This window comes from Abramis brama, assembly GCF_963993115.1.
Source record: "Abramis brama genome assembly, chromosome: 25".
NCBI lineage: Eukaryota > Metazoa > Chordata > Actinopteri > Cypriniformes > Leuciscidae > Abramis > Abramis brama.
Window position 1 is genome coordinate 20725020 of NC_139987.1, and position 25050 is coordinate 20750069.

Genomic DNA, 25050 nt, shown 5'->3' on the forward strand with positions numbered 1-25050 from the left:
ACAGATACCACCGGCTCAGGAACAGACACCGGCTCAGGAACAGACACCGGCTCAGGAACAGACACCGGCTCAGGAACAGGAACAGATACACACACCGGCTCAGGCTCAGAAACAGACACAGGCTCGGCGGCGGCCATCTTGTCAGGAGACACAGGCTTGGCGGCGACCATCTTGTCCGGAGACACAGGCTCGGCAGGCGTGACGTGAACAGACTCGGCAGACGTGACGTGAACAGTCTCTGTGGCGGCCATCTTGTCCGAAGACACAGGCTCGGCAGACGTGACGTGAACAGTCTCTGTGGCGGCCATCTTGTCTGAAGACACAGGCTCGGCAGACGTGACGTGAACAGGCTCGGCAGACGTGACGTGAACAATCTCTGTGGCGGCCATCTTGTCCGAAGACACAGGCTCGGCAGACGTGACGTGAACAGTCTCTGTGGCGGCCATCTTGTCTGAAGACACAGGCTCGGCAGACGTGACGTGAACAGGCTCGGCAGACGTGACGTGAACAATCTCTGTGGCGGCCATCTTGTCCGAAGACACAGGCTCGGCAGACATGACCACAGTCTCAGAATCGACAGGCGTAACATGAACAGTCTCAGGATCAGCAGAACTCATCTGCTTCCTCCATGCCTGCAGAACTGCCAGTACATAAAAAAGGAACACAGCCTTCCTGGCCATGGCAGGACTGATGATGGGGAGTTCTGGGACATCCTCCGGGAACACAGCAGGCTGTTCGGGGGCGACCTCCAGGGAGACCGTGGGCTGTTCGGGGCCCTCCAGGACCACAGCGGGCTGCACAGGGACCTCCGGGACAACAGCGGGCTGCACGGGTACCTGCGGGACAACAGCGGGCTGCACGGGGACCTCCGGGACCGCAGCGGGCTGCAAGGAGACCTCCTGGACAACAGCGGGCTACACGGGGACCTCTGGGACCACCGGACTCGGAATCACCGGAACAGACACGGAGGAAGTAATCACAAGTGATGGGAACAAACAAGGACATCATGGGAAATGTGGTTCCAGGAAGAATGGAGACTGGAAAGAAGGGACCTCTAGTGACACCCAGTGGAACACAACAGACACTGTGACAGGGATAGTGGTATCAAACAGTTTATTCTCTTTTACTCTTCTGATTAACCTTTCAATGTGCACCCTCAAACGGGCAATGGACTGCGTCTTCAGAACATCCACCTCTGACATTTGGGCCCTCTTGGAGAGGAAGGCAGGACGATGAACAGGTCCGGGTACAAGGTCATCCACCAAGAATCCCTTGTCCACCATTATGGCCATGTCAGGTGTTAAGAGTGATGTAATCCCTGACTGACGAAACACCTCCCTGTCACTCATGTAACCCTCAAAGAGTGCTGACACAAAAGTCAGGGCTCCATGAGGGGACATGCCCACCATAGCCTTAAAGGTGCAGTGGGACTTGTAGTTGGAAAAAACTTCACTCTGAAGGAGAAGGGATGAAGGTGTTTGACACCATAGCTCTGGACAATCAAGCACTACTTGTGTGTCGCTGTAGCAGCCATCAAAGTCGTGTGGAAGACTAGCCTTCACAGCTGCAGGAGACATCCATATACAGACCGAGCCCAGTAAGCTGTAGAGGAAGTTGGCCCAGGTCACAATGATTCGGCTGACTGTTGCTCTGTGGATGTTGAATCTATGACCCAACTCTCTCTGGGTACAGCCAGTGGACAGGTATGTGAGGAAGAGGAAGAGCTCATCTATCGGCAGCAGTTTCTGGGGGGAGATGAGTTTAATGAGATGAGTAGGGGTGTACCAATATATCGCAATACAAAAATGCAACAATATGAATCGTGGATAGTGAATATCTGTTTTGTGTATAGTTAACCCAAAATTAAAATTACTGTGATAAAAATAAAATCCAGTTTACAGAGTTTTAGTGTCAGTACTACATTAAACTACTATATATAATGTTGAATATAATGTATAATAATACAAAGGGGGAATATTTGAGGTTCCTTATAATGCCAAATGTAACAGAGTGCAAGCATATTCGTGTACAATAAATCTGTGTATCAGCTTTAGAATCATGAATATTGTTATTCTGGTGTCTCTATTGTCCTGTGCATTGCGTTACCAGCACCAAGGCAAGCCTGTTCATTTCCACCCCAATGTAATACCAAATTTAGCATTTTAATCAACAGTACATTTTTGTTAAGCTTTTTCCATGTTTTGAAGTATTGCAATAATATTGTATTATGAGTTCAGTATCTCATATGTATTGAATCGTGAAAAAAGGGTATCATTACACCCTTATTAATGAGTGTCAGTTCAAAACCATCCTTTTCATGCTTTGGTATCTGTGTGAGTGTGTGTGTGTGTGTGTGTGTGTGTGTGTGTATGTGTGTTTGTGTGTGTGAGAGAGAGAGAAAAAAAACTTACAGTTGGTCTGGTTAAAAGGCTTTCAATTGTTGTGGTAGTAGCATAGGTTTTCTTTGCCCTAGTGACCATAACAATTTTTGCTGTTGCTGCCTCGATCAGGTTCCAGAACGCCACCAGATGCTCGTATGAGGGGAATCTAAAATACAGTATTACAATTAAAATTAGTTAAAAAGACAGAGATAAAAATAATAACTTAGTCAGTTAGTCATTCAGTAAACAGTTATGAGAAGATGTTGATATTACAACTATCTTACCTGGTGTAAAATCTGATGTCTTCAGGCGACGAAGCAAACCGTTTAAGTCCAAAGGAGTAATGAAGATGAAATGTTTGTAGCTGCTCTCTCAGCGTCTCGATTTCCCTTAACGCATCTTCATACCGCTCCCGGTCCACACATACAGTACGACTGGCCCCGTAGTCGTGATCCACGACCATCGGGACCATGACGGGTTGCTCGATGTCTTCATCAGGCCCCGGCAGGTCCGGTTCTGGACTTGGTGGTCAAGATCGGCGCTCCCAAACACCGGCCCGTGACACCTTAGTGTAGTTATTCCACTCGAATAACGATGGAACACAGCCTACTGCTAAAACCCGTCTACCCTTAGCAGTAGTGTGGATGTCATTCTCGTGGAAATGTCGGCTGCATACCTTGGTATTAGTGGTCACCGAAAATCGTGCCCTCCTTATTTTGTGCAGCCACTGCGCATGAAGGTTGGTGTCCTTCGGGAAACAGTGGAAGCTCAAATGGGTGTTATATCGACTTGAAGCAGAGCAAAGTGGCACACAACAGTTCTCCTTAGATCCACCAACAGTTCTTTGAAATTTAGATGCGTCACGCACATTATATCTTTTCTTTCGTACAACAGCAGCACTCATCTTGTTTGTTTATAGTGGATGCGGAAGAAGACAGGAAGTAAACCGGAAACTGATATGCCGGCTTCTGACAATAGCGGAAGTTCGTCACGACGCTTGTGCACGTAGCCTATTCAAGGGCTCTGCCGTCTGCCCTTTTAAGAGAGTAGGGCATAGGTAAAGCCATAGACAGTATAAGAAGCTCACGAGCAATAAGCACGTCCCAGCCGTCCGTCCGTCACTTATTGGGTTCCCCGGAAACATTTCCATTGTGTTCTGTCCTATTTGCAGCGCGTTTCTGTATTTGTTTGTGTTGTGAACTTTTGCAGCGCGTTTCTGTATTTGGTTGTGTTGTGAACTTTTTCAGAGCGTTTCTGTATTTGGTTGTGTTGTGAGTATTTGGAGCACACATGTGTTGTGAAACTGATGAAGATGTTTTCTTAATTTGCGGGTGTTTTTTCTATTTGCATGTGTTTTCTTCAGTTGCAGCGCGTTGAGCTCTCTCGGCCACCATACATATGACTATGAGGAGAGTCTCTGCATGAAAGACCCGCGACTGCAGATCAACCATAGACTGTAAAAAATATGGACAAAGCGTCTGTGACGTCACCCATAGACTTTCTGAAGAATGGGTTTGAAGCCATTTATGGGGGGTATGGGCGGCGCCATCTTGGAAAATCTTGGGAAATCCTAACCCCGCCCACCTTCTGACGCAGCGTCACTCAGCTCGCTCTGCTACTCCGGTTATCTCTGTGTATTTTAGGCAACGAAATATGTTATAAAACACCACACTAACTCTTTTCGTTTTCATTTAAAGAAATCTTAAACATTATAGCCACACAAATTCAGGCAACGCGTATTGATTATATTCACTGCACATAACGTTTGCCTATTTTTAAAAAAAACAAAATATAAAACACAAACCTGCCTTTTTTTCGTTTTAAATATAATATAAAAATATTAAACATTTTAATATGGTCCAGGCAATATGTGCATTTGTACTAAACAACAGATTTTGCAGTAAACAACATTACAGATCATATTCGTTGTATTAAAATTTAAAATGACAAACTCAACCCAGTCTCTTTTTGTTAAATTTAAGTTTTATCAATATTAGCTATTATAAAAGTATAAGTAAAAGGTACAAGAAGCTATACAAATAAAGCAAACAATTCAGTCAAACATAACGTTACAACGGTAAAGTTAAATAGCTTATAAAGTTATGAAACTTCCCCTCAGCTTAAACGATTGGCCAGGGAACAAATTATAGATTTACCAGACCAAAAATCGCCCGTTAGATATACACAAGTCGAATTATATCTCATGTTTAACCACTACAGAGACGCCAGAGTGCGCGGCAAACCTCAGAACGAAGAAATGTAAAAAAAAACTAAATTAAATGACTATTTATACTTTTATATCCTTATTTATGTATAATTATATTTTTTTCCACATTTATTTATTTATGCATTTATTTATTTCCACGTTTATTCATTTCCACATTTATTTATTTATACATTTATTTATTTATATAGTTATTTATTTATACATTTATTGCTCTGTATGTTAAAGGGATACTCCACTTTTTTTGGAAATAGGCTCATGTAACGGGTACTTCGGACTCAATAGCCAATATTAATATGTCATTAATATTAGCTATAATTAAATTAATAACTATGGAAATAAGCAGTTTAGGCTAGTTAGGTCACAGAAGTCTAAATTCGGCTACAGGAGCTGGTAGTCAGTAATAACACAGAAACATGAATTTAAGTTTAGTACAGGTACCATGTATTGAAAAGTGATTAAACAAAATATTTACAAACAAAAATAATGAAAATAGAAAAAAATATATATATATTTACAGACTACAGTTGAACCAGTTATAGTTAAGTGCACTTTGTGGTTATTGTTCAAATAAGATATGACAATAGAAATTACAACAAATGCCACACACAAGAAACAAAAAGAAAAAAAACTGTCCCAGCGATGTTTGGTTTCCTCAAGACCAACGCGACAACCCACAAGAGGTTTATGAGAGTTTGTATCGATAAGTCCATAGGTTATTGTTCGTTAAGGAAAAAGGATGTGCATGTGGGACTGAAGCGCTAGTCTGTGGAGAAGTGTGTGGGAAACAGGCTGCGGACAACCTTCCTACCAGACCAGTAGGGTGGCTGTTCAGTGGATGCTGCACAGATGGTAGGCTCCCAGCCGTAGTAGTTCAGCTCGCCATCATTCATCCCCAAACAGAGGAAAAAAACCTGGCCTGTAGTGCAACAACAGGACCAGTAAATAATAAGGCTAAATTGGAACTAAAGTTACATTAAACTTTAGCTGATTCCACACTCAAACATCATATAAACTACAATTAATAAACATTAAATACTTAAATACTTTACAACTCCCCCAGAGTTAAACAGCTGAGTTTTACCGTTTTCGAATCCATTCAGCCGATCTCCGGGTCTGGCGGTACCACTTTTAGCATAGCTTAGCATGGATCATTGAATCGGACAAGACCATTAGCATCTCTCTCAAAAAAATGACCAAAGAGTTTCGATATTTTTCAACAATGCTGCCTTTAAAAGCCCAGACTTGTTTACCTATAAATAAATACAGGCCATAAGTTTGTTTGTTACAGGCCATTTTTTTGGTAGCTATAATGAGATGTTGAAGTAGATGGACAAAGGAAATCCCAAACAACTGGCTGATGGATTTCCAGCACTGACTGGAGAAGTTACAGGAGCCTATCTGATCGACGGTAGGTGTTTCTAACTTCCTTTTCTACAGATCTGTAACAATACAAAAAACTCACTGACTTCTAGTGTTCTTTTTTTTCATATAGGACTAATAATTTTGTTGGTCATTACTCTTACATTACAATTCCTCCTATAATTCCATGTTTTTTTTCTCTTTAGCATTACCTGAAGAGTTTTTACAATCTAACAGATGTAAAAAAAACTGTCTTCCAACGAAGTGCCAGTCCACAGACTGAGAAGATGAAAGAGATGCAAAGGTTTTTTGGAATCAAGGTCACTGACACGCTGGACCAAGAAACACTGGAGGTGATGAAGAAGCCCCGCTGTGGAGTTCCAGATGTTGCTGCGTACTCTACGTTTGGAGGCAGACCCAAATGGCAGACCAACAAGCTCACATACAGGTGTGTATAATATCAGTTCTCTTGGTGTCACAGAAAAAAGAGAAGCAGAAACCGACTGTCATGATCCTGCCATCTAGTTTTTGTCTGTCTTTAGTCTTGAGGCAGGATTATGACAGACCAATGTTTTGTGTACAAGCACATGGGCATTTGTTTGGGCCATGTGCACTTAACCCTGCCCCCTTGTTATCCTTGTTTAGTCATTATTGTTTCACCGTTATCACCTGTTACCCTCTTCATTGGCTTTCTATTTAATCCCCTCATGTTTTTCTGTCCTGTGTCGGTTCATTGTCATTCTATGTGTGACCTGCCTGTGTTTGTACTATTGCTAAGAGTTTCTTTTCAAGTAAGAGTTATATGAAGTATATCCCAGTTCTTAGTTTAGTTATTGTCTTGCTTGTTAGTTAGTCAGTCAGTCTTCCTTACCTCTGTTTTACCCCCTTGTGGGCTTTGTTTTCCCTGTTTTTTGTTATAAATAAACCTTGTGTGATCGCATACTGTCTGCTATTGGGTTCATCCTCCAGTCCCGTGACACCGACTGTGGTCCTTTTCCTCAGGATTGTGAACTACACCCCTGACATGTCAGTAGCAGAGGTGGATGATTCCATCAAAAGAGCCCTACAAGTGTGGGCAGACGTCACTGCTTTGAGATTCACCCATATCTACAGAGGCACAGCTGACATCATGATCTCCTTTGGAACAAAATGTAAGTTTTACTCCTCCTTTTTACTTTTATGTCCATCTATCATCTATCTATCTTCAGTGTAAGTAATTTTAATTGATGATATTTAGTGCAGGGCAATTAGTCCAATCAATCGTAAGCTTGCTTGGCGAACAGCTTTGGAGAATTTGATGTTTCCCCATTCAAAGAGATAAGAGCTGTTAGTACTTGCGTGACTGAAAACATTTCTGCCAAGAGAAATGACTTGCCTTAAGGGGACTTTGATTGAGTGTGTGTGTGTAGAGGCTGCTCACTGTAAAGCCAATGGGTGGAACTTGATGTCCAACCCCTCTGTGGATGTAATGTGTGGAGTTTGAAGGTCACGCCACACCCTAACCCTACCTATAACCCTATCCCTAAACCTAAATTAGGTCAAGTTCCACCTATTACATCGAGAGAGGGGGAGCTGGATGTCAGTTAGCTTTGCATTGAGCACCACTTGGATAATGTAAAGGCGGAACTAAAAAACGGGTACTGCATGTGAAGTGCGACACTGCGCCAACCAATGGCGCCATTAAATTGCACTTGTAAAATAATTTATTGAATATATGTCTGTTAATTACTGTACACCAAATTGAAGAATCCCAATTCACTTGAATTTGTCATTTTAAATGGTTAAATAGCTTAATTCATGATTTAACAGCCATATATGAAGATAGGTGCATCAGCAGGATTATTAATTGCATCAATATTTCTTTGAAGTATGTCTTATCTGAAGCCCAGGTTCTTCGATTTATAAGAATTAAAAAAGACCTAAATTCTTTATTAAACATTAAATGTAAAACATCTTTCCTACAGATCATGGCGACACTTTCCCATTTGATGGACCACAAGGCGTTTTGGCTCATGCTTTCGCTCCCTCACCTGGACTTGGTGGAGATGCACATTTCGTGATTGAAAAAGTGCAATGACTTCATTACCTTGGCACTCCTTAGATTTGTTTAAATGTGTTTTTAACTTGTACCTAATCTCCATCCATCTTCTTCCGCTTATCCGGGGCCGGGTCGCGGGGGCAGCAGTCTAAGCAGAGATGCCCAGACTTCCCTCTCCCTAGACGCTTCCTCCAGCTCTTCCGGGGGGACACCGAGGCGTTCCCAGGCCAGCCGGGAGACATAGTCTCTCCAGCGTGTCCTAGGTCTTCCCCGGGGTCTCCTCCCAGTGGGACGCGCCTGGAACACCTTCCCGGGAAGGCGTCCAGGAGGCATCCGGAACAGATGCCCGAGCCACCTCAGCTGACCCCTCTCGATGTGGAGGAGCAGCGGCTCTACTCTGAGCTCCTCCCGAGTGACCGAGCTTCTTACCCTATCTCTAAGGGATCGCCCAGCCACCCTGCGGAGAAGGCTCATTTCGGCCGCCTGTATCCGGGATCTTGTCCTTTCGGTCATGACCCACAGCTCATGACCATAGGTGAGAGTAGGAACGTAGATTGACCGGTAAATCGAGAGCTTCGCCTTGCGGCTCAGCTCTTTCTTCACCACGACAGACCGGTACATCGACCGCATTACTGCAGAAGCTGCACCGATTTGTCTGTCAATCTCCCGTTCCATCCTTCCCTCACCATCCTTCCCTCACTCGTGAACAAAACCCCAAGATACTTAAACTCCTCCACTTGAGGGAGGAACTCTCCACCAACCTGAAGTGGGCAAGCCACCCTTTTCCGACTGAGGACCACGGCCTCGGATTTGGAGGTGCTGATTCTCATCCCAGCCGCTTCACACTCAGCTGCAAACCGTCTCAGTGCATGCTGAAGGTCCTGGTTTGAGGCCAACACGACAACATCATCCGCAAAGAGCAGAGACGAAATCGTGTTGTCACCAAACCTGACACCCTCCGGCCCCTGGCTGCGCCTAGAAATTCTGTCCATAAAAATTATGAACAGAACCGGCGACAAAGGGCAGCCCTGCCGGAGTCCAACATGCACCGGGAACAAGTCTGACTTACTGCCGGCAATGCGAACCAAGCTCCTGCTTCGGTCGTACAGGGACCGGACAGCCCTTAGCAAAGGACCCCATACTCCCGGAGCACCCTCCACAGGCCGCCACGAGGGACACAGTCGAATGCCTTCTCCAAATCCACAAAGCACATGTGGACTGGTTGGGCAAACTCCCATGAACCCTCCAGCACCCTGTAGAGGGTATAGAGCTGGTCCAGTGTTCCACGGCCTGGACGAAAACCACACTGTTCCTTCTGAATCCGAGGTTCTACTATCGGCCATATTCTCCTCTCCAGTACCCTGGCATTTGTTACTTATTTGTACCTAATCTGTTCTACTTAACTTCTCTGCAGGTTTTGTCCTGTTCTTGGTGGCTGCCCATGAATTTGGTCACTCTTTGGGTCTTTCTCATTCCGACGTTCCTGGCGCTCTGATGTTTCCCACATACAGCTTCAGGGATCCGGGTTGTTTCTCTCTGCCCTCTGATGACATCAGAGGGATTCAGTCGCTCTATGGTAATAAGATCTTCAAGAGTACATCTATAATGTTTGTCAAACATATTCAGTCGTTTGTTTACTATGTGGTATTTCCTTCAGGCTCAAACAGAGACAGAACCCCCATCCAACCTGATCCAAAATTACCAACGACTCCTAATGCTTGTGACCCTGACCTGATCTTTGATGCTGTTACAACTATTAGGGGAGAAACAATGTTCTTCAAGGACAGGTAATGCACAAAAACAAATAAAAAAATTGCTTTTTCTGGCATAGTCCTCGAAGCAGAGGTGTGGCGCAACTGATCAAGAGTTTCTGGCCCAACTCTCCGGACAATATAGATGCTGCTTACGAAAATCCAGTGCAAGGAAAAGTTATCTTTTTCAAAGGTATTTTCTCAAACAATCTGGGAATGCTTAAACCACAATCACATTTACAATCTCTGTATCCATGCTCAGAAAACCTCTTAGCATAGCTGGTCTTTGTTTACAGGTAGACAAGTCTGGGCTTTTAATGGAAACAATGTTGAGCCGGGCTATCCCAAGCTTCTCAGCCGCTTTGGTCTGCCATTATCCGCAAGAAAAGTTAATGCTGCCGTCCACGACAAAAACTCAGGAAAAACACTTCTCTTCGTTGACAAGATGTACTACAGGTTGGTCAAGTGCCAAAGCATAAACAAAAACGCTTGGATTTTACTCTGAAAAAAACTATTGGAAAAAAACTGTTGGAATATTAGATTTCTCTTTTTTTTGGGGTAGCTATGATGAGAGGATGAAGAAGATGGACACAGGGTATCCCAAACGACTGGCAGATGGATTTCCAGGGATGACCGGAGAGGTTACAGCAGCCCACCTGTCCAAAGGTAAGTGTTTTTAACCAATTTTCTACAAGCATTAAAGTACAATGATTAGACCTCATAAAGATAATGATTTTTTTCTTCCAGGTTACATTTATCTCTACAGCGGGACAAAGATGTATATGTTCACATCCAACAGTAAGAGGCTTCTCCGTGTGCTGAGGAGCAATTACTTCCTGTCCTGTTAGTCAAGATTTAATTAAAAATGGAATGCAGCAGTTAAAGCAATGTAAAAACATATGTTGTTGTCATAACTTATTGATCATATTTTTTTTTTTACGTTGTATACCACTTTGCATTATGCACATGCATTTCTTTTTTTAAAAAGAAATGCATGTGCATAATCCATTGTTCATTGAATCTGTCTGTTCAAATTTGTTATTGGACTCTAATATATCTGTTAACTAGTTTTAAAAGAATGTATATTTACAGAATCTGTTTAATGTTATTTTTAAATAAACTAAAGTGCCTAATTCAACTCAAGAAGAGTATGTGAGCATGTTCAGATTGGAAGCAATAATTGTTTTTGCCAGGTTAAATACTTTGAATTTAATGTTCAGAGACGACTTACTGAGCAGACTCAGATTGTAAATCCAATATCAGTGATCGGCTTTGTAAAATCTTGAATATCAAACCATCTTAACTCTCAATAATAAATAAATCTCTAAAGCTTTATAAAAGGTCATACTTTTTGTCAAGGCATGTTGATGCTTGTTGAAGTTGATATATTATTAGGCGTTTCTGAGTATAGAGCTAAGAGGGATAGATTAGTCTATCATCGCTATGTGTTTGTAGTTCAATAAAAACAATTAGAAATTCTGTTAAAGGATCACTGGGACATATATGGACAAACTTCCTGTGGTTACATTTTAGGGCATAAGTGTTTTGGATACCTCTGTTAAACAGCCTCAGGGTTGTGTTTTTGCATTTGCGTCTTTTATTTGTCATTCATGTCAGGATTTAGAAAACTCATATAGGCACTGGATGTGCCCTGAAGGGAATTCCAGTGGTTATGTAAAACTTCAATCAAAGCCTAAAAAAAAAAAGAACATCACTTCTGTCCTGTCATTGTCTATAAAAATGTAATGCTTATTAAATTAAACGTTTACAGGCCACAAGCTCTGCCCACTTTGAAAAGAAATTTGTCTGGAGTGCATGATGTAAAAATAATAATTGGTATATACTTTGCAAATAACACATTATATGAACTGTATTCAAATTTAAATATTATAGCTGGACCTTTAAGAAAGGTAATAAAAAATAAAAATAAAAAAAACATCTAGGTATCTAAATGACATGTTTAACAAAAAGCAGCCCACTTTATCTGCATTCACTTTACCTGCATTCACTATATATACAGTGCAATGCATAAGTTAATACACCCATGCTAAAGTTGACTAAAAAGAGGAATAAAAAAAATAGCCCCACATCATCACATAGCATTCACCATACCTAGAGATTGGCATGGTTTTATTTCAGTTAGCCTAAAAGCTAGTTTGATTTGCATTGAGAGATGATCTTATGGAAAGTACCCCATGCCAATCTCTAGGTATGGTGAATGCTATGTGATGATGTGGGGCTATTTTAATTCCAAAGGCCAAGGGAACTTTATCAGGATGCATAGTATCCTAAAAATTAATTTAAAAAAAATACTTAAAAATAAAAATCTGCCTGCCTCTATGGGAATTTAACATAGGGGTGTACACACTTATGCACCATGTATTTTAAGGAAGAACATTTATTTATTTACGATACATTATTCATTCACAAAGAAAATTGGTGTCCTAAAAGGTTGGATTTTTCCTAATTTTTTAAATTAAGGCATTAAGTTCAATTTCCAAAATATGATTTTTTATTCCTCTTTTTAGTCAACTTTAGCATGGGTGTATTAACTTATGCATTGCACTGTATATATATATATATATACAGTGAGGAAAATAAGTATTTGAACACCCTGCTATTTTGCAAGTTCTCCCACTTAGAAATCATGGAGGGGTCTGAAATTGTCATCGTAGGTGCATGTCCACTGTGAGAGACATAATCTAAAAAAAAAAAATCCGGAAAACACAATGTATGATTTTTTAACTATTTATTTGTATGATACAGCTGCAAATAAGTATTTGAACACCTGAGAAAATCAATGTTAATATTTGGTACAGTAGCCTTTGTTTGCAATTACAGAGGTCAAACGTTTCCTGTAGTTTTTCACCAGGTTTGCACACACTGCAGGAGGGATTTTGGCCCACTCCTCCACACAGATCTTCTCTAGATCAAGTCAGGTTTCTGGGCTGTCGCTGAGAAACACGGAGTTTGAGCTCCCTCCAAAGATTCTCTATTGGGTTTAGGTCTGGAGACTGGCTAGGCCACGCCAGAACCTTGATATGCTTCTTACAGAGCCACTCTTTGGTTATCCTGGCTGTGTGCTTCGGGTCATTGTCATGTTGGAAGACCCAGCCTCGACCCATCTTCAATGCTCTAACTGAGGGAAGGAGGTTGTTCCCCAAAATCTCGCAATACATGACCCCGGTCATCCTCTCCTTAATACAGTGCAGTCGCCCTGTCCCATGTGCAGAAAAACACCCCCAAAGCATGATGCTACCACCCCCATGCTTCACAGTAGGGATGGTGTTCTTGGGATGGTACTCATCATTCTTCTTCCTCCAAACACGTTTAGTGGAATTATGACCAAAAAGTTCTATTTGGTCTCATCTGACCACATGACTTTTTCATCCAAATGGTCATTGGCAAACTTAAGACGGGCCTTGACATGTGCTGGTTTAAGCAGGGGAACCTTCCGTGCCATGCATGATTTCAAACCATGACGTCTTAGTGTATTACCAACAGTAACCTTGGAAACGGTGGTCCCAGCTCTTTTCAGGTCATTGACCAGCTCCTCCCGTGTAGTTCTGGGCTGATTTCTCACCTTTCTTAGGATCATTGAGACCCCACGAGGTGAGATCTTGCATGGAGCCCCAGTCCGAGGGAGATTGACAGTCATGTTTAGCTTCTTCCATTTTCTAATGATTGCTCCAACAGTGGACCTTTTTTCACCAAGCTGCTTGGCAATTTCCCCGTAGCCCTTTCCAGCCTTGTGGAGGTGTACAATTTTGTCTCTAGTGTCTTTGGACAGCTCTTTGGTCTTGGCCATGTTAGTAGTTGGATTCTTACTGATTGTATGGGGTGGACAGGTGTCTTTATGCAGCTAATGACCTCAAACAGGTGCATCTAATTTAGGATAATAAATGGAGTGGAGGTGGACATTTTAAAGGCAGACTAAATGTTCAAATACTTATTTGCAGCTGTATCATACAAATAAATAGTTAAAAAATCATATATTGTGATTTCTGGATTTTTTTCTTTTAGATGATGTCTCTCACAGTGGACATGCACCTACGATGACAATTTCAGACCCCTCCATGATTTCCAAGTGGGAGAACTTGCAAAATAGCAGGGTGTTCAAATACTTATTTTCCTCACTATATATATTGCATTTTTTCAGGCAAAAACGGGTTTAAAAGCATAAAAAGATACTGTATATTTGTAGTACCTCTCCCATGTATGTACTCACTTTAACTTTTCAAAAACCTTTACTTATTTGTTATTTTTTTTGTTATTTAAAGTGCCAAAAACATCATGTGGTGCGACCATCCGGCCATAACTTCTGTTTTGAAAACGTCTTTGAAATTACTCTAAATTTATTCAAATTTATTTTCTGCACTATTTGGCATGATTTCCAAAATGTTTTGTAATCCTTTAAAAAAATTCAAAGCATTTGTATTTATATTTCCATCATAATATACAAACAAACTTTGTCCGATGATGTCCATTTTATGAAATATCATGTGGTGCGACCATCAAGGAACTACCGTTTTGGGACTTTTATGTTGAAAACTAGCAAGCAGGTTTGTAATTCTCTCAAATTGGAAAAAAAAAAAAACCCTTTTTTTAATATTAAAGTTATTTCTACAACTATAAATTTCATAGTGACCTTTTTTGGGAAGCTAGCTTGTTTTGTTTAGGTGGCCAATTCTGTGCCTGTAAATTTTGACTGAATTTGAAAATATCATGTGGTGCGACCAAATATCATGTGGTCCGACCACTGCAGATTGTTTTCCATGATAGATATATGTCCTAGATTGGCAGTTTTATGCTTTTATATTCAATTGGCGGTTTATATAAAAAAGTACTTTACTTTAGTATCATTTGGAATAGATTTTTATGCAATTTGGGATAGTTTTTTATATATTTCAGACAGTTTGTGTTTACACTTTGTACAATATGAAAAAAAAAAAAAAAAAAAAAAAGAGCATGTCATTTCAGTTTAGTAATAATGCATTTATTAGTAGTGTATTTATTATTGCCTATTTATTCATTTAAAACTATTTTAATCTATTTTACCAGATGCCACTGCCAAGTGAAAAAATTCTGACCCTGCAGCAAGAGCGGAGTACCTTGATAGGAGAAGAGTGAAATATTATTACAGTTTAAAATATCTGTTTGTGAATATATAGTAAACTATAATTTATTCCTGTGATCAAAGCTGAATTTTCAGCATTATTACTCCAGTCTTCAGTGTCACATGATCCTTCAGAAATCATTCTAATATGTAACCCTGGACCACAAAACCACTCAATGGGTCAATTTCACATGGGTCAATTTTTTGAAATTGAGATTTATACATCATATGTGTAACGTCTCAAGGTAGAAGAAGAAGTTCCAGGCAAAGATCCAAAATACTCAATATTTATTTAAACCGACGAATACTTGAAACAGTGAGCATGCACAGACAGAGTGCTAACAGCACAAGCACATTGACCGACAACTGAAGAGTGACAAGGGAGAACTTAAATACACAGAAGATAATGGGTGACGACAGGTGACAGTGATGATGAAGATTGACTAATTAACTAAACACAGGTGACAGAACTGAACTAATGATGATGATGATGATGATGATGATGATGATGGATACTAATGACAAAGAAAACAAACAGAAAGTCCATGAAAACGTGACATAACTCCCCCCTCCCGCTAGGAGGTGGGCATCCTGGAGTCTGTGACGGGGAGGTGAACCGGGTGAAGAATGGACAGACTCCAGGATGGTCCAGACGACCAAGGCGGAGCAGACTAGTCAGGGGACCATGGCGGAGTAGGAGACCACGCCTCGGGCGGTCCAGGCGGGGAAGACCCTTCAGGCGGCCGTGGCGGTCCAGGCGGGGACGACCCTTCAGGCGGCCGTGGCGGTCCAGGCTGAGGAGGTGGCCGTGGCGAAGAGGGCTCTGTGCTGGGCGGCGGTGAGGCCCCTTCGGGTGGCCCTGGCGAAGAGGGCTCTGTGCTGGGCGGCGGTGAGGCCCCTTCGGGTGGCCCTGGCGAAGAGGGCTCTGTGCTGGGTGGCGGTGAGGACCCTTCGGGTGGCCCCTTCGGGTGGCCCTGGCGAAGAGGGCTCTGAGCTGGGCGGCGGTGAGGACCCTTCGGGTGGCCCTGGCGAAGAGGGCTCTGTGCTGGGCGGCGGTGAGGACCCTTCGGGTGGCCCTGGCGAAGAGGGCTCTGTGCTGGGCGGCGAAGAGGGCTCTGTGCTGGGTGCTCGGGATGAAGATGGATGGCGTGGCGAAGATGGCTGGTGACTGCGGTTGAGTGGTGATGTCCTCTTTAGCTTCACCTACGGTGAAGGCTGAACCACTCAACCACCGCACATGATCCAGGTAGGCGACAAAGGTTCCCGGGAAAGTGGTTGCTTGGGCTCGCTGGTGCAGATGATCAAGTCCATACCAAAAGACAGTCTTAAGGACATCATCTGCCCAGCTTACCCCAGCAGAGAGCTCCAAGAATTCAGCAACGTAATCCTCAATAAGGCGTCCGTCTTAGAAGGTGGTGAGGAGTGAGTGAATTGGGGTGAGCGGAGTGAGGAGAATTCCCATCTTAAAAGCTTTCCTCTTACTTTTTAGGGTCGGTCAATCTGTAACGTCTCAAGGTATAAGAAGATGAAGTTCCAGGCAAAGATCCAAAATACTCAATATTTATTTAAACTGACGAATACTCGAAACAGTGTGCGTGCACAGACAGAGTGCTAACAGCACAAGCACAAACATTGACCGACAACTGAAAAGTGACAAGGGAGAACTTAAATACACAGAAGATAATGGGTGACGACAGGTGACGGTGATGATGAAGATTGACTAATTAACTAAACACAGGTGACAGAACTGAACTAATGATGATGATGATACTAATGACAAAGAAAACAAAGTCCATGAAAACGTGACAATATGAAAGCTGAATAAATAAGCTTTCCATTGATGTATGATTAGTTAAGATAGAACAATATTTGGCCGATACAACCGAAAATCTGGAATCTGAGGGTGCTACAAAATCGAAACATTGAGAAAATCTATATTGCTATATTCACTCACAAAAATAAATGTTGTATACATTTACGGTAGGACATTTACAAAATATGAAACATGATCTTTATTTAATATCCTAATGATTTTTGGAATAAAAGAAAAATCGATAATTTTGACCCATACAATGTATTGTTGGCTATTGCCACAAATACCCTGTGCGACTTGTGACTGGTTTTGTGATCCAGGGTCACTAATGATTTGCTGCTCAAAAACATTTCTGATTATTATCAATGTTCATATTTTTGTGGAAACTGTGATACATTTTATATGTCAGGATTATTTGATGAATAGAAAGTTCAAAAGAACAGCATTTATTTGAAATAGAATCTTTCATAACATTATAGCCTAAATATCTTTACTGTTACTTTTTATTAACTGAATGTGCCCTTGATTAATAAAAGTATTAATTACTTTAAAAAAAACTATTGACCCCAAATGTTACCTGTATACAATACTTTTGTGAAATAATTTATATCTATAACATTATTATTTGTTAGAAAGAAATTCGAAGTCAAGTTAAATTAAATGGTGCACTTGTGTTTGTGATGTGATTTTTATTAAAAAAATATATTTATAAAATGTTTATGTTCAGGAAAATTCTGTGAAATGTGTATAAAATCTGGTTTAAATCAAATTTTTTGTATTAAATGTATTGTTCATTGATCTCTTTAAATTGATTTTTAACTATATAAGGTCTTTGTGTTGTTTGGAGCGACCACTCATCATGTGGTGCGACCAGGGCCGTGCACAGACATTTTAAGGGGCAGTGGCCTAAACCAAAAAAGGGGCACTATTTTGTTTTTTTGGGGGGGGGTTGGCACACTAGTGTGGCAAAATTTTGTTATTTGTATTAGATCTGATCAAGAGTACAATAATTTGATTAGACAAGCAGCTAATTCTAAGAACGTGGATATGTTGTGCACAGGGCTGGACTGAAAAAAAAAAAAAAAAAATCGGCCCTGGCATTTTGGCCCACACTGGCCCACTATATGATCATAAACAGCACCCATCTTTGCACGCCCTTAAATATATGCATACCATCTCCAATTCCTTAAAACCACTAATGCCATGTAATGAGTGAGTATATGAACGAGTGAGAGTTAACAGATGAAATAAGTAAAAATTTGACATTTATTAATACAGTGATGAATCCTAAAAAAAGCTATAAGCTGCACTGGCATAGCAATACCAGTGTTTCTCACAGGATTTTTGGTAAAACTGTGGTGGGACCTCTGTCCTTCTAGGGGGGGTTGGGGTATGCCCCCCCCGTAAGAAAATTTTGTGCATTTTAATGTTAAATTCATCAATCTGGTGCACTTTGAGAGTTCAAAATTAAAAGCTCCAACCCATATTCAGTGTGCAAATTAAACAAAGAAATATTCAAACCTCTTTTAGTTACAGTGTCTACATTACACCTACTACATAATAATAGTTATAATATTAATTAAATGACAGTAATAGCCATATTTTGTAAAACAATAAAGGAAACTTTCATAATTAGTTTTGTACCAATTTCTATACTTGAAAGAGATAAGCACATGATATTTTATTTTGACGCAAACTGCATCAAGCTTTTATTTTGGCGGAAAACATGGTTTACAAACGCCTCTCATTAAATTTCTAGTGAATTGCGGTAATCGTCAACTATGCAGATGTGCTAAATAATCTGTAACTGGGTTATGGGTTCCTACACTCATGACATAGCCTAAGTGTTTTGAAAGTAGTTCTGTTACCACAGGCTCTACACTCTCTCATCTCTCTCCTGATCCTCCTCACTATCATCATCTGCCACTGGAGCTGATGAAGGTCAGAAAATATACACTACCGTTCAAAAGTTTGGGGTCAGTAAGATTTTTAATGTTTTTAAAAGAATTATCTTCTGCTCACCAAGGCTGCATTTATTTGATTAAAAATGCAAACAAAAACAGTAATATTCTGAAATATTATTCCAATTTAATACAGCTGTTTTCTATGTGAATATACAGTAATTCTTTTGAACTTTCTATTTATCAAAGAATTTTGAAAAAAAAAAATGTACACAACTGTTTTCAACATTGATAATAATAATGAATTTTTCTTGAGCATCAAATCATCATATTAAAATGATTTCTGAAGGATCATGTGACACTGAAGACTGGAGTAATGATGCTGAACATTCAGCTTTGATCACAGGAATAAATTACAATTTAAAATATATTAAAATAGAAAACATTTTAAATTGTCATAATATTTCACAATATTACTGTTTGTTTTTTATCAAATAATGCAGCCTTGGTGAGCAGAAGATAGGCTACTTCTTTTAAAAACATTAAAAAATCTTACTGACCCCAAACTTTTGAACGGTAGTGTATATTTTGACACATTTTACAGTGTCTGCTTCAAGGGCCTGTTTCCATTTTTTCAAGCTGTTTTTCTGCACATTCCTTGCGTTTCTTTTCCACCTTGCTGACTATTTTGACAGATACACACTGACACTGCTGCACTCTCGCTCACTCGTTTAAAGATGTGATTGGCCCAGCCCAGTGTCAATCAAGAAAATAACCGCTGATCTACATGTTTCATGGGCTGGTCTGTCAGAAAAAAAAAAAAAACCTAACGCTGACTTTTTCTGACCAATGCATTACACTGGCACAAACCCGGCACCGCCAATTAAGCAAAACAAAACGAATGGGCCGCCGATGTACAAATTTTATAGGCCGTTAAAAAGAAAAAGAAAAAATAATAAGCCTAATAATAAAAATAATGTATGAGTATGAGATGTATCGGCCCAAAAAGCACGTCGGCCCACCGGGAAAGTGCGCGGTATGCCCGATGGCCAGTCCAGCCCTGGTTGATATAAATCAAAGAAAGAGCCAGAAGCCAGAAGACCAAGAGCAAAACATTACCGACATAAATACAACAAAAACAAATGACTAATTTCGCAGATTCAACCACTGTCTTGCATAGCCTACCTGTTAATGCGACAGCTTTCGTGAACTGTCGTATACTGTGAGTGATGCTGCGGAGCGAGCGGGAAAACCTGGAGCGGATTAGCGGAATCAGCGGAATGCTTTGAGCGGAGCGGTGGGGATGGGGAAGAGGGGCACCTCAGTCGATGAGGGCAGAGGGGCAGTGGCTCTAGCCACCGGGCCACCCCCCTGTGCACGGCCCTGGGTGCGACCAATAAAAGCAATCACTGTGTAGGAGCCATTTATGTTTATTGTTTGCATAATATTTTATTTTGTTTGGATATATTTATATTAGTATTTTGGACACTGGGTGACAGTGATTAGATGCAGATGGTTGTATATAGGGAGCATAGGTGACAGGAAGTGGGAGCCACAGGTAAGGGGAGCACACACAGTTCTCACCAGACCACAGACAACAGAGCACAGATTACAGATCAGAGTACACGCAAACAACTGGAAACAAGATAAGAAATCAAGCGGTATGTTCATCTGTTTGTACAATTTACTACAATAAACCACAAACCTCAACTGCAATAATCTCTGGAAAATCTTTGTGTCTCTGCGTAAAAACTTAACTCATGATGGCAAAGCTAGAGGTTCAGCGAGGCAAGGATTGCCAATCACATAAGTGAGAACTATGCTCTATGAGTGAAAATTGAGCCTGTAAAAGTATTGGAACTGGATAAAGATTGTTTTCACGGAAGAACTGATTGTTTTCTTTCATAAAACTGGACGCCGTCATTCCCAATCTACCGAACATTGACGCCACCTGTGCGGAGCTGATTGACGGAGATTGGAAACTCCGAACGACAACGCGCAGGCAGAGGGGTATGTGCAACATTAAGCTTTATTGGAAAAGCCGAAACAGCTACAGTAATGGATTTCGTTGACTTAAGCATATACTGTCATCACAATATCAGCTGTCTGAAACATTCTGTCATAGGCGTGTGGTTTACTGGATCACGCTAAAAGTGAAACAAATATGTCTATTGTCATGTCTGACGTTCGGTCACAAGATGGCGATGTTGCACTGGATTCTGAAAAAGAAAAAAAGGGTAATTAAACACACTGCTAAAGGTTTGGAAACGTTTATTGAAAACTGTCAGAGAATAAGAAACTTGAAATGTAAACAAGCTAAGAAGTTAATTGAATTGCTGAAAGAGCTCATGAAATCAAAGGAGAATGCAAATGAAGTGCAATCTAACTTGGTTAAATTAATAACATCTGTGATGACGCCAAAAGAAATCATGAGTCATTGGTGAAGTTACCACTGAGTGAAAATGAACTTGAAAGGCAAAATCACTGGTTTCAACAAAAAATGGAAACTTTTGATGGTTTTATACAATATGTAAATTTGTGGTTTTCAGAGGTTGGGTGGCATAAAAAACACACTATTGCTGAAAGTGTAAACACAGATGACATTGGACCGGATGACAGTGTTTCTAATGTGTCAAAACATAAATCAAACCACAAATCAAGTTCTTCATCACGTGCATCTTCAACATCCTCTGCTCGCATTAAAGCCCAGGCAGAAAAGGCTGCTCTCATGGAACGGGTTGCCACTCTGCAGAAAAGGCATGACCTTGAGGCACAGGAAGAACAACTAAAAAGGAAGAAAGAACAACTGGAATTAGAGACTGAGCTGGCAGCAACCAATGCAAAAATGAATGTACTTGAATCAATGGAATCAAGAAACAGCTCAAGAGTATCTGATGGGATGAACTCGTATTTGAGAAAAGGAACTGCTCAAAAGAAAACGTCAGTCAAATTAAATCCACAAGCAAATTTACCTATTTACCTGATCAAGTGCAACAAAGACAGAATGTGCGGATGGGAACTGAATCTTCTTCCCAGCAACAGGTTGTTCGACCAAAGGAAAGAGCTGATGGATCATCTGTTAGAGCTCAGGATATGACTCATCTAACACAACAACCTGTATTTAATGATGATAATCAAGGTGATATCTATCACATAATTCAAAGATAAAGTGACATCACAGCTCTTCTCACTCAACAAAATCTCTCTTCTACTTTACCACCAAGAGACATTCCTGTTTATGATGGTGATCCATTGCAATATGGAGTTTTCATCAGGGCATTTGAGAGAGGAGTGGAAAGAAAGACCGATGATTACAGTGACTGTCTGCATTTCCTAGAGCAATACACCAGAGGGCATCCAAAAGATTTAGTCCACAGCTGCCAACATTTGTCTTCAGCTGAGGGCTATAAAAGAGCAAAAGATCTGCTTAAAGAACATTTTGGTAATGAACATAAGATTGCCACAGCATACATGGACAAAGCATTTGCCTGGCCAGCGATCAAGCCAGAGGATGTGAAAGCATTGCAAGCGTTTTCATTATTCCTGAGAGGTTGTTGCAATGCAGTGGAACAGCTCACCTCTATGGAGGAGTTGAATGTTGCTTCCAGTATGAAGACCATTCTTCTGAAACTGCCTTACAAGCTCAGAGACAAGTGGAGGAATGGGGCATGTCAGCTCCAAGAACAACATGGACGTCGAGCTAGTTTCTCTGACTTGGTAGACTTCATGGAGAGACAAGTGAAGATATTGTCAGATCCACTTTATGGAAACATCCAGCATGCTAAGACAATTACTTCTGTCAAAAGCTCCACCTTTGTCAAAGCAAGAGAAAAGCCACCGAGACCAAGAGGAAGCAGTTTTGCAACTACTGTAACACCTGTAGAAACAGAAAAACAAGAAAAAATGACAACAAATGGAACAAAAAATGTATCTGCCACTAATTCTCAAAATTGCTGTTTGTTCTGTGATAGAGGTGGTCACACATTGGTGTGGTGTCCACAAATCAGGAAAAAGATGCACAGGGAAAAAATAGACTTCTTAAAGGGAGACTTCACCCATTTGCATTAAGCTTTGTATTGTTAGAAACCCAGTCATATATTATAATAAAGGTGGATTTTTCATTCATTTTTCCCTGAGATGGGAGAAATAAGGATTTAAGTGTTTTACTTCCTGCTTATTATGACGTAAAAATCATCATTTTGCGTCATAATAAGCAGGAAGTCACATTTCATTGAAAAGTGTAGAGACTACAATAGCTCCTCATTATTCCAGGGGGCGGGACCCGCTCACGCTACAGACCTATTACAGATCAGTGGGTGGGACTTCACTTTCTGAAACTGAAAGCAATATCCTCCATCTTGTGTGAAGCTAAGCTAACAGGCGCTGTGGAGACAGATATAAAGTTATGACAATAGCGGAGGAGAGTGCTCAATATGATATAGAAGAAGAGGATTTCGGAAGTCTGATGCTTGAATCAGGTGTTTGTGGCTACCTTTACAAGCCGCATTATAGCGAAGAGCAGCCGAGGCAGAAGACCTGCCGCGGACGAGGAGCCCGGACTGGCTCGAGTTAGGGCGGACTGGTGGCGCCGGTGATCTCACTATGCAACTACGAACCGCTACGAACACAGAGATAGAGTCCGTCTGCGGCAAAGAATTTCAACGATGACAATTTCTCCTGGACGAAATCTCTGAATCAGACGAGGACACGGACGTTTGTGTTGTGAACCATCCTAGTTTCGCACCGCATCTGACTGAACATCCCGGTAACGTTACCATGCAATAATTCACCACTTCGAAAGAAATACAAATGAGGAGTAATTCACTAATGAGTTCGCCAACTAACTAACGTTAGACATTGTGTGTGACATGAATTTCAAGCTCCGGTGGTAGCTAGGCTTATGGACGGATGAGTGATTCATATGCTGTTCTGGATTAGTGGGAGTGGCTTGCGGAGCTGTGCAATGTGGTGCATTGTGGGAGTTGTTGTCTTTCATACAAATGCGTCCTGAAGTTACTTTCTTTCTTTCCTCGGTCAAGAAGAATTTTACATTTCGACTACATATATGACCCACTTTCAATAAAGATCAATGTTCCCATGGGTGAAATGCTCCTTTAAAGAAAAGGGGAGTCTGTTTTGGTTGTTTGAAGGTAGGACACATGAGCAAAGACTGCAATAGTCGTTTGACTTGTGACGTGTGCAATAAAAATATACTCGAAAAATGTAAGTATCATTAATATTAAAAATTAATATTACCCCAGAATGAATTGCATTGCTATCCCACCCCAAAACATACAATAATAACAACAATAAATGCTGACCAATACTTAATTATATTACTTTTTACTGAAAATGATAAAATTCAATAAAACAAACAAAATGTAATGTATGTCATATGACATAGCTATGCATGAATACACTCTAGATGTGTATATAGTGAACATATCTAAATTTTCATTCAAACAATTAATTAAAGCATTCATAAAATAATTATATTTTATTTACTGACAACAATGAGAAATATTAATAAATTAGTAAAAAGAATGAATGAAAGTCACCATCACACAATAAACAAATGCATATACAAGTCAACACATGAAACAAAGCTTTATTCAAACTACAATCATGTATGTAGGCTACAGGCGGTGAACCCCACATCCTTCTGCCATCTCAACACAGCGGTTCCCATTCTGCGGCTTTATTCTGATGAATCAGCTGACCCTCGTGCCAGAGGTTGTTGCGTGATGTGTTGTGCTTCACAATCTGAGGCAATAAGGGCAGGTGGAGTGATGGAGGGCAGGAGGAGTGATGGTGCGTTGAAACAGATGTGTTCATGTTCAGAATTATTGCACAGCCACGAGCATACACCAGACGCGGCATCTTGTCCGTGGTTGGCTCTGTATATGACCCTTTAGGATTCCTAGCACCATTTATTCTGCCAGCCAAACTGATTATGCAGGAACTCTGTAAAAAACCTTAGATGGGATGAAAACATACCCCAAACTGTTTCTCAGCAGTGGACAGGATGGTTGGCAGATCTGAACAAGATGACAGAGTTTAGAGTGGACCGTTGCATGAAGCCCACAAGCTTTGGTCAAATCAGAAATGCACAGTTGCACCTCTTTTCAGATGCAAGCGAGAGTGGGTACGGTTTCATATCTTAGACAGGAAAACAATGACAAGGAGGTGCATGTTGCTTTCATGCTAGGGAAAGCAAGAGTATCACCATTAAAGCAAGTAACGATTCCCAGATTGGAGCTCACAGCTGCAGTTCTAGCTGTCAAAGTTGACAGAATGCTTCGGAAGGAATTACAGCTTCAGCTGAACAAATCCATCTTCTGGACTGATAGCCCAACAGTGCTGAAATATATCAACAACGAAACCAAACGTTTCCGAACATTTGTAGCAAATAGGATCTCCTTTGTAAGGGATACTACTGATGTGTCACAATGGAGATATGTTAG

The 25050-nt window shown here is 40.9% G+C and overlaps 2 protein-coding genes and 1 long non-coding RNA gene across 3 annotated transcripts; 2 read left to right on the forward strand and 1 right to left on the reverse strand.

Annotated features, from left to right (window-relative positions):
- Positions 1-1004: 1004 nt before the first annotated feature.
- Positions 1005-2877, reverse strand: LOC311076900 (uncharacterized protein; the record flags this gene model as incomplete). The annotated part of the gene is made up of 2 exons (XM_084105415.1): positions 2412-2877; positions 1005-1745 (listed from the first exon to the last, which is right to left on the reverse strand). The coding sequence occupies exons 1-2, from the start codon at positions 2478-2480 to the stop codon at positions 1005-1007; spliced, it is 810 nt and encodes a 269-aa protein (XP_083961541.1). The 5' UTR covers positions 2481-2877.
- A 3357-nt stretch (positions 2878-6234) lies between these two features.
- Positions 6235-9796, forward strand: LOC311076901 (collagenase 3-like; the record flags this gene model as incomplete). The annotated part of the gene is made up of 5 exons (XM_084105416.1): positions 6235-6415; positions 6970-7118; positions 7932-8035; positions 9401-9581; positions 9663-9796. The coding sequence occupies exons 1-5, from the start codon at positions 6255-6257 to the stop codon at positions 9794-9796; spliced, it is 729 nt and encodes a 242-aa protein (XP_083961542.1). The 5' UTR covers positions 6235-6254.
- A 279-nt stretch (positions 9797-10075) lies between these two features.
- On the forward strand, positions 10076-10633 carry LOC311077028. The gene is made up of 3 exons (XR_014604734.1): positions 10076-10212; positions 10319-10422; positions 10504-10633. It is a non-coding gene; the product is annotated as an uncharacterized lncRNA (long non-coding RNA).
- Positions 10634-25050: the final 14417 nt, after the last annotated feature.